At 47.8% G+C, this 10,261-nt stretch overlaps 1 protein-coding gene across 2 annotated transcripts; it reads left to right on the plus strand.

Annotated features, from left to right (window-relative positions):
• Positions 1 to 481: 481 nt before the first annotated feature.
• WAS (Wiskott-Aldrich syndrome) lies at positions 482 to 9,400 on the plus strand. 2 transcript variants are annotated; one of them, XM_003799644.3, is made up of 12 exons: positions 482 to 717; positions 1,033 to 1,173; positions 2,239 to 2,325; positions 2,426 to 2,528; positions 2,644 to 2,685; positions 2,780 to 2,833; positions 3,810 to 3,984; positions 4,919 to 4,961; positions 5,151 to 5,304; positions 5,515 to 5,924; positions 6,178 to 6,292; positions 9,097 to 9,400. In XM_003799644.3, the coding sequence occupies exons 1-12, from the start codon at positions 589 to 591 to the stop codon at positions 9,150 to 9,152; spliced, it is 1,509 nt and encodes a 502-aa protein (XP_003799692.1). In that variant the 5' UTR covers positions 482 to 588; the 3' UTR covers positions 9,153 to 9,400. The 2 variants fall into 2 exon arrangements, with proteins under 2 accessions (XP_003799692.1, XP_023374828.1); XM_023519060.1 differs by having other exon boundaries at positions 3,837 to 3,984.
• The last annotated feature ends 861 nt before the right edge of the window (positions 9,401 to 10,261 follow it).

A 10,261-nucleotide genomic window follows, 5' to 3' on the forward strand; every position in this document is an offset into this window, starting at 1 on the left:
GCCAGCCAGAGCAAGATGAGCCCCCCAGATAATTTTAAAAAGGAGCAGGAGTTGGTTCAGAGCTGTAGCTCAGTGGCTAGGGTGCCAGCCACATACACTAGAGCTGGTGGGTTCAAACCCAGCCCGGGCCTGCCAAACAACAATGACAACTACAACCAAAAAATAGCCAGGTGTTGTGGCAGGAGCCTGTAGTCTCGGCTACTTGGGAGGCTGAGGCAAGAGAATCACTTAAGCCCAAGAGTTTGGGGTTGCTGTGAGCTGTGATGTCACAGCACTCTACCCAGAGCGACATAGTGAGACTCTATCTCAAAAAAAAAAAAAAAAAAGGAAAGAAAAAGAAAAGGAGCAGGAGGACCTGAGCTAGTCAAAAAGACAGGTCTACCCATTCAAATGGAAGAGGATCCCAACCTAATGGAGGAGGCCAAAGCCTGTCCTGAGGGGAGGAGGTCAGGCCCACCGAGGGGCCCCTGGAGGACTTGTTTCCCTTGTGGGTTTTTTGCACTTCCTGTTCCCTTGCTCACTGCGGAAGTTCCTCTTCTTACCCCCGCACCCAGAGCCTAGCTGGAGAGGACAAGGGCAGAAAGCACCATGAGTGGGGTCACTGTAGGAGGTAGGCCCGGGGGCCGAGGAGGTTCAGCAGCTCAGAACATACCCTCCACTCTCCTCCAGGACCACGAGAACCAGCGAGTCTTTGAGATGCTTGGACGAAAATGCTGGGTGAGCTGGGGATCTCCTGGCCCTCCCTGTCTCCCTTCCTTTCCTCTCCTTCCTCTTCCTCCTCCCTCCTCATCTTTCCCATCCTTTTGCCTCTTTCCTCCCCCTCCTTCTTTCCCTCTCTGTCATCTCCTCTCCTAGAATCCACTTACCATCAGCCACCCATCCCAGGAAGATCTCAGTGTTAACTTGCCTTCCCTCTGGGTGCAGCTCTTCCTTCATTCCTATGACAGCCACGAGCAAAGAAGGACAGATCTGGCTCCAAGACTCTCTGGCTACCCCAACTAAATTCCACTGATCCTTGCTCTCTTCTCTCAGACACTGGCCACTGCAGTTGTTCAACTGTACCTGGCACTGCCCCCAGGAGCCGAGCACTGGACCAAGGAGCATTGTGGAGCTGTGTGCTTCGTGAAGGATAACCCCCAGAAGTCCTACTTCATCCGCCTTTATGGCCTTCAGGTGACCACCCCACCCCAAACATGCAAGCCAGTTTTCAACTCGAAAACCAGACCTGTATTTGTAGCCCTGCGACCTCGGACCAAATCAGTGAATTCCTGAGGGCCATTACCAAAGACCCATCTAGATCTCAAGTTCTGGTTTGCTATTATAAGTCTGGTCTGCAATGCTGACTCAAAAGCCTCCCTATCAAGATCTCTAATCTCTAATTAGGACACCTCCTAAGCCTAATCTATTCCACAAATTCAAAAAAATGAGTGTTATGTTTATGCTTGAACCTGTTCTAAACTGAATATTTTTCACACCAGGATTCCCTGATCGAAACTCCTGAACCAGATGTTTGTCTAGCTCTTAAGTCATAAATCTGTTCCCAAACCTGAATATTCCATTGAGTCTTGAACTCCAAATCTGTCCTTTTAAACCCACAGCATGGACCCAAGAGTTCCCATTAAAACTCTTGAACACTCAAATAGTGATGTAGTTTTTAAGCAAAAAATCTGTTCCATAACCCCCCAACCTGAATTTTCTAGGCTTAAACCCTAAATTCATCCTTCTAAACTCATAAAGGTGGACCCAGCATAACTTCAATATCCCATGGCCATCAATTATTGAACATATTCCTAAAACTATAACTATGCTCCACAGATCCCAAATTATGCATACCTTAGCTAGACTCCTCCAAACTCCCAGGTATCTATGTCTGAATCTCAATTCCTACATACTAGAACCCAACCTACAATGAAGGGGGAGTGGGCACAGGATTAAGTCTATGAATTAACCTCCATTTCCTAGGACTGGAGTCCTAAATTCTCAAATTCAAGGCCTCAAGTCCCACATCTAGATCCCTGAACCCCAAATCCAAACCTTTCACAAAAATGTCACTCCCAGACTATACCCCAACCCTCCACATCTGACAACTATACCCCAACTCTGATGCTGAGCTGCGAATCTCCACGTCAGACCCGGAGGCCCCAAATCTGGACACTATGCTCCCCGCCCAGATAACCAAAGCCTGCCACCCAGGGCACACCTCAGTGCCAGCATGCCCCCCACCCTGCACCTCTCCAGGCTGGCCGGCTGCTTTGGGAACAGGAGCTGTACTCACAGCTGGTCTACTCTACTCCCACCCCCTTCTTCCACACCTTCGCTGGAGATGTAAGTGGTCAACCAACCCCTCGGCTTTAGTTGGGGTGTAGGGAAGAGATGGGAAAGCATGGGGGGCACTGGAAGGCTGCTGACCCCAAGGCATATGCAGGACTGCCAAGCAGGGCTGAACTTCGCAGACGAGGGCGAGGCTCAGGCCTTCCAGGCCCTGGTGCAGGAGAAGATACAAAAAAGGAATCAGAGGCAAAGTGGAGGTGAGGAGGCTTAGAGGAGGAAAGGAAGTTGGGCAGAAGTGAGTTCAAGGGTGGGCACTAGAAAATCCCCCTCTCATGGTTCTGGCTTCCAATCTATCTGTCTGTCTATCCACAGACAGACGCCAGCTACCCCCCCCACCAGCACCAGCCAATGAAGGTGAGTCCTTTGGTGCAAGTACTGAGTAATAAGGGGTTATCCCAGGAACCTGTGGCAGGGTTGTGATAGTTCTTTACACATTGCATTTTCCCAGAGAGAAGAGGAGGGCTCCCGCCCCTTCCCCCACACCCAGGTGGAGACCAAGGAGGTGAGTGTTGATTCCTTCCTGTGTCTCTGACTGAATGGATGGGTGGGGAAGCAAGTGAATGGATGAGTAGTTGGGTGGGTGGGTAAGTGGGTGAATGGATGGCCAAGTGAAGAGGTAGATGGGTGCATGAGTGGATAGAGGGGCAGATCGATGAATTTATGGATGGATAAGCAGGTTAATGGAGGGATAGAGGAATGGGTATGTGGATGGATGAGCAGGTTCATGGACATGTGGATGGACTGGTGGTAGATAGATGGCTGGATGGGGGTTGACTTGATGGGAAGATATAAATAGATGAATGATGATATATATAAGTATACAGGTGAATGGATATGTAGATAAATGGATGACTAGATAGATGATTGAGTGAATTAATGAGTGAATAAATTAATAAATGACATAAATTTCAGTGAAGAAAGCAATGACTGAATGAATGATTGAGTAAATGAATAATTTTAACAAGTTAATTAATGAGTCAGTGAATGAATGAGTTAATGCTTAAGTAGGGGTAGGCACAGTGGCTCCTAGCACTTTAGGAGGCTGAGATGGGAGGATGGATTGAGCCCAGGAGTTCCAAACCAGCCTGAGCAAGAGCAAAGGAGGGTAAGGCAGGGGGATCACTTAAGCCCAGGAGTTTGAGGTTGCTGGGAGCTATGATGATACCCCTATACACTCTACCCCAGATAACAGAGCAAAATCCTGTCTCAAAAATTTGTTTTAAAAACTTAAGTAGTAAGTATGAGTGAATGAATAAATAGATGAATCAGTAAATGTGTGAATCATTTGTGGGGTCCTCCTACTTCTCCATAGACCCTACTTGGACCTCTTACCCACTCCCTCCATGATCATCACACACATACACAAACATACACACATACACTCACGGTTTCCTCCAACAGTCATCCCTTTTCTTGTTCCTATGCTTTGGCTGGCAGGTAAGTGGGTCAGTGGTCCAGCCATCCTGTTTTCCTCACAGGCCCACCAGCTGGCCCACTGTCCCTAGGGCTGGTGACAGTGGACATCCAGAACCCTGACATTACAAGTTCACGATACCGAGGACTCCCAGCACCTGGACCTGGCCCAGCTGATAAGAAACGTTCAGGGAAGAAGAAGATCAGCAAAGCTGATATTGGTGCACCCAGTGGATTCAAGTAAGAATCTTTCCCCATTGGATGCACAGATCCCTGGAAGGGGGGGGAGTGCATATGAACAGTGGACAGCTGAGTGGACAGAAGGGTGGGCAGATGGATAGGTGGGTGCAGGGCTGGGACTAGGGAGACGTAAATAAGGCACATAGGTGCAAAATTTAAGGAGGGAGTTATTCTGAGGAGTCTGCAACTGTAATTCATGATTCTGAGAATTTTGTATTATCTCCTTAAATTTTGTACCCTAGGCACTTCACTTGCCTCACCCTACCCCCACCCTAACTGGGCTGGTTGGGGAGTAGGTGGGTGGATGGATAGATGAAGAATGAATGAGGGAATGGGTTGAAGAATGAATGGCCAAGTGGTTGGATGGACAGATGGATGGATCTATGGGAAGTGGTTGGGTAGATGGATGGATGAGTGGAGAAGCATATAGACATACTGATAGGCAGGCTGATTGGTTTGCAGACAAGGTGGATGGGGAAGAATAGGAAGCTAGATAGGTAGATGGAAGGAAAGTTCAATGGATGAGTGAACAGAAGTGTGTGCTTAAATGGGTAGAAAAAATGAGTTGATGGAAAAGGGTAGATGAAGGGGTGGATAGATAAGTGTGTGTGTGAGGACATATTGATGGGCAAATGGGTAAACAGATATGTATGAGCAGACAGTCCAACAGATGAATGTGAATGGGTAGGTGGATGAAGGAATGGGTGAGTGGGTGGGGGGATGGATGGTAGAAAAACAGCCTGGTGGACAGATCAGCACCACAACTGTGTACTCCTAATTCTTAAACTCCTGCTCACACTTATCCACTCATTTGGGCTAACTCATTAATTCTGGCCCCTTGGAGTTTCTCTGGGCAGGAGAGGGCAAGAGGGGGTCACTAGAAAGGGAGGGAAAACAGCACTGGGGTTTCACTGTAGTCTCTTCATCTCCCCAGACATGTCAGCCACGTGGGGTGGGACCCCCAGAATGGATTTGACGTGAGTAACCCCAAAGTCCTCTGAATTCTATTCAACTTCCACCCACCCAACCAGAGACCACCACTCAGACTTCCTCCTTGCCATTTCCTTCTCAGATCCCTCACCAGGATGGACCCAATAATAATCCGTGTCCCTTCTCTCCTCACTTTATTCTTTTACCCCTGCCCCGGCCTTTTTCCTCCCGTGCAGGTGAACAACCTTGACCCAGATCTGCGGAGTCTGTTCTCCAGGGCAGGAATCAGCGAGGCCCAGCTCACTGATGCTGAAACTTCCAAACTTATCTATGACTTTATTGAGGACCAGGGTGGGCTGGAAGCTGTACGACAGGAGATGAGGCGCCAGGGTGAGCCCCTGTTCCATACATGCCCTTCTTCTCTAGCCCTGACAGCTGATGTCTCAGAGATAAATACACGGAAGTGGCTCAGTCCTCATGAGGGTACCTGTACTGCCTGAATCAAGAGATGGTCTGCTGGGGTACTCATCTTACAAATGAGCAAACCTGAGGCTCAGAAGAAAGTAATAATTGCACCTATGTGTTATTTTCCCCCCACAGAGCCGCTTCCACCACCCCCACCGCCATCCCGAGGAGGAAACCAGCCCCCAAGGCCCCCTATTGTGGGGGGTAATAAGGGTCGTTCTGGTCCACTGCCCCCTGTACCTTTGGGGGGTGCTCCACCCCCACCAACACCCCGGGGACCCCCACCCCCAGGTCGAGGGGGCCCTCCACCACCACCCCCTCCAGCTACTGGACGTTCTGGACCACCTCCCCCTCCACCTCCTGGGGCTGGTGGGCCCCCTCTGCCACCTCCCCCTCCACCACCACCACTGCCACCCCCCAGCACAGGGGATGGGCCAGCCCCTCCCCCACCTCCTCCTACTTTGGTGCCTGGGGGGGGCCTGGCCCCTGGTGGGGGTCGGGGGGCGCTTTTGGATCAAATCCGGCAGGGAATTCAGCTGAACAAGGTGAGGATGGGCAGAATGGAGGACTGGGGGTCGGTGACTCTGGGATATCCTGTGCAAGTCAGGATATTGGGGGGGCCAAGGCTGGGACTAATAGGGGTACCAGGATTTGGGGGTTCAGTGATAGGGTTGGGAGGTTAGTGGTGAACCTTGAAGGCAACTGGAATGTGTGGGAAGAGAAATAGTGGAGATGGGGTGGGGAGAAATGCTCCTTTCCCAAGCCCTGATCCCTCTGTCCTGAACCCTGCTTATGTAGACCTCTGGGTCTCTAGAAAGCTCCACGCTGCAGCCACCACCTCAGAGCTCAGAGGGGCTAGTGGGGGCCCTGATGCATGTGATGCAGAAGAGAAGCAAAGTCATCCACTCCTCAGGTGAGCTGATCCCACTAGGACTGCAAACCTGGTTCCCAATGTTAGCACTACCCTAAAACAACCATCAGTCACTATCAACAGTGACATTAGTACCATCTGTTGATGACAATATTAACATGAATCTTGTATCGTTCTTTTTGACAATGTTGACATTGTCATCATGTGGCAATAATATTATTAACTCTATCTTTGACAGTAATATTAACATTAATGCCAGGCTGTGTTTACAATATTAACATTCATCCCATGTGTTCAGTACTATTAACATTAGCCGACTGTGATGACAATATCATCAGGAACTCTGGGGTGGCACCTGTGGCTCAAAGGAATAGGGCGCCAGCCCTATATGCCAGAGGTGGTGGGTTCAAAGCCAGCCCTGGCCAAAAACTGCAAAAAAAAAAAAAAAAGAAAAAGAAAGAAAAAAAGAACTCCTAGATATCCCAGAAGCAGAGAGGAGCAAACCCATTTCCATGCTTGGGCATCTCCCAACTCCTGGATTCCATTAGGAGAGAGTTAGTGCTAGTTCTCTGTCAACCCGGGATTAGGCCCTGTAGCTGCAGTGAGAATAATCCCAGGAGAACTTCTGGGTATCTGTATCTCAGTGGTTAGAGCACCAGTCCTGTGCACCAGGGTGACAGGTTCAAACCTGGCCCCAGCCTGCTTAACAACAGCAACAACAACAAAAAAGGATCCTAGGAGAAAACTCAGGGGTAAAACTGGAGAAAGAATGACATCAGACTAAAGTTACTAGACACCCTTAGGAAGAAAAGGTAAAAGAAACCAGAAAAAACATCAGAACAGTTAATTAAACCATGGAGTGACCAGGAAATCAAGAGTTTCCTCAAGAATGGAAACCTCTTGAATCTGAAAGGTTGAGAAAGAAAAATCTTAAATCGTCTAAAGCAGGGGTCCTCAAACTTTTTAAACAGGGGGCTAGTTCACTGTCCCTCAGACTGCTGGAGGGCTGGACTGTAGGTGCTGGGACGAGTTGGCTGCTAAGCAGGACAGGCAGCAGCGGCAAAAGCACCTAGTGGGCCAGATAAATGTCCTAGGCCGGGCTGCATGTGGCCCGTGGGCTGTAGTTTGAGCACGCCCGGAAGCCATTGACCAGAGACAGAGCGTAGGGGCATAAAGAGGAGCTAGCAGGAATGTCTCCATCTGGTGGCAAGTTTGCAGAATTTATACTACATGACTCAAGAGGCCAACCAGAGGCCAAAGAGCCAACCACATGTGGCCCTGTCCTCATGAAGAGGCCCTACACAGTATTCTGGGATACAGATGGAAGGCCAGCATCTATTCAGGTCCTCCCTGTGCAGATGTGGCTGTTCTCCTGCCTTCCAAGTACCAACCCCAGTCACTCACTGTGGTCTCCTCTACCCATGAGCTACATGCAGGATGCTTAGGTACCCAGATGGCAATCCTAGAACATGAACCTTCCATGCTCAGTTCTATGTCTGTTCCCTCCCTTTCTTCTGACAGTCCCCATCCCCGCAGTGATCTATTCTCTTCTGATTCTGATCCAGACCATCAACTTAGAGACAATTATATCCTGGATTCTGATTCTGTCTGAAAGACAACAAAATAGCACTATCTATACATTGGTGCATGGCTCTTTCTTCTCCCAGTCCAATATAATGAATGACCATGACCTTAAGAAAAAGAATCCCAACTTTGACAATAATATTAACTATAACTCGTTATGTGATAATATTATAAATAAACCAATCTTTTTATAGTTATGTTAATATTAATTTCCTAATATGTTAATAATATTGTCATTAACCCTTTAAAGGAGGATAATATTAATCTCAGCCTATTATGTGACAATAATATAATTAACCCCAGCTTTGACAATAATATTAACATAACCAGTACGTGATCAGCCTGAGGCAGCGCGAGACCCCATCTCTAAAAACTAGCTGGGCATTGTGGTGGGCACCTACAGGTGGTCCCATCTACTTGGGAGGCTGAGGCAAGAGAATTACTTGAGCCCAAGAGTTTGAGGTTGCTGTGAGCTGTGATGCCACAGCACTCTGCTGAGGGCAACAGAGTGAGACTCTCTCTCTCTCAAAAAAAAAAAACATAATCACAAAGTATGTTCACAAGATTAAGATGAATCCACTGTATGGCAATATTATATGAACCTCATCTTTTTTTTTTTTTTTGAGATAGAGTCTCAAGCTATTGCCCTGGGTAGAGTGCAGTGGCATCACAGCTCACAGCAACCTCCCTGGGTTCAAGCAAGTCTACTGCCTCAACCTCCCAAGTAGCTAGGACTACAGGCACCTGCCGCAATGCCTGGTTATTTTTTGGTTGCAGCCATCATTGTTTGGTGGGCTCAGGCTGGATTCGAACCCGCCAGCTTTGGTGTATGTGGCTGGCGCCTTGGCCACTTGAGCTACAGGCTCAGAGCCAAACCTCATCTTTGGATAATATTACCATTAACCCCATATGTCAATAATAACATTAGCCTGCCATGAAACAACAAATTACCCTTCCTTTGCCAATAATGCTTAAATTGACCCCACTAAGTGACAAACAGATTAACATTAAACCTTTATATGACAATATCCCAAATAACCAGATTTTTGACAAGGTTAACCTCAACTCCAACCCCACAACTGTAGCAACGAAAATAATGTCGCGGCATTAGGAAGGTTGAGAACCACTGTCCTAAGTGGAAATCTTAGTTCTCCCTCCTCTAGGAGACTTTATACCCCAGGGCCAAGTCCTCACCTGTAGGCCCTAGGTACCTCCCTACCCCACCCAGAATGATTCCCCCCCACATCTTTCTCCTCCTCCAGACGAAGGGGAGGACCAGGCTGGCGATGAGGATGAGGATGACGAATGGGATGACTGAACTTCCACCCTGTGCTCCTGCCTACAGAGCAGGCCGCAGCTCCCACTCCACCCTCTGCACACCCTTTACTCTCTGCTTCCAGGCCCGCAAGCCCTGCTTCTTTCCCACCAACCTCTCCAATGCTGTTATCCCTGCCTGGCTCCCACACTCACCCTAGCAATACCTAGAGTCCTTTTTATACAAAATTTCTATTTTTATTACTCAAGGATTTTGAAACAAAAATAAAAGAATTGTCTTTTTGTCTCTCTGTATCTCAGTTTGCTTATTTATCCATTTTACTTACAGCGCATTACATAGTCATTCATTACATCCATCAGTTAGCCTGTGTTTCTTTGTTTCCTTCTGCCCGCACTTCTGTCTTTTCATAAACATTTATTGCCAGGTACTATTTTAGGGGCTAGGGATCAAGCAGTGAGGAAGAAAAACAGACAAAAATCCCTGCCCTTATGGGGTGGAATCGACATGCTAGGGGAGCAGACAGACAAGAAACAAGAAATCAAATAGAAATAAAAGATGGTTACAGATCATAAGTGCTATGGAGTGCGGATGCAGAGATACAGAAGAAACAAAATTAAGATGGAGTGGTCAGGGAAGGCCACTTGGAGGAGGTGATGGTTGTGCTGTATGTACCTAAAGAGAGAGAAGGATCTGCCAGGTGAATACTTGTGGGAAAGGCATTCCAGGCAGAGGGAACAGCCAGTACAAAGGCCCTGAGGTAAGAACAGGCTTGGCATAAGGCTGGGTCTGGTAAATGAATGGGAGAGGCATTTAGCATTTATGTATTTATTATTGTTTTTTTTTCTTTTTTTATTAAATCATAGTTGTGTACATTAATTATTGTTTTTAATTGTTCAATCAACACAACACTAGATCAAGAGCATACCCAATTACCAGGCTCCCCACTCTCCATAAGCACAACTCACACACAAGGACTCTGATGGGCAGGGTGCCCTTCTTGATTTTAAAATTTAGCTCTGCCCTGTTCCCAGTGTAAACAATGGAAAAGAGAAAGAGTTAGTAATCAGACAGACAGGCCTGCTCTAGAACCCAGTCAAGATGCCTCACCTCTGAGCCTTGGTTTCCTCATGTGTACAACAGGAGTAACTGAT

The sequence above is a fragment of the Otolemur garnettii genome, unplaced genomic scaffold (genome assembly GCF_000181295.1).
Source record: "Otolemur garnettii isolate 467f Iridium unplaced genomic scaffold, OtoGar3 scaffold00153, whole genome shotgun sequence".
In the NCBI taxonomy this organism is placed as follows: Eukaryota; Metazoa; Chordata; class Mammalia; order Primates; family Galagidae; genus Otolemur; species Otolemur garnettii.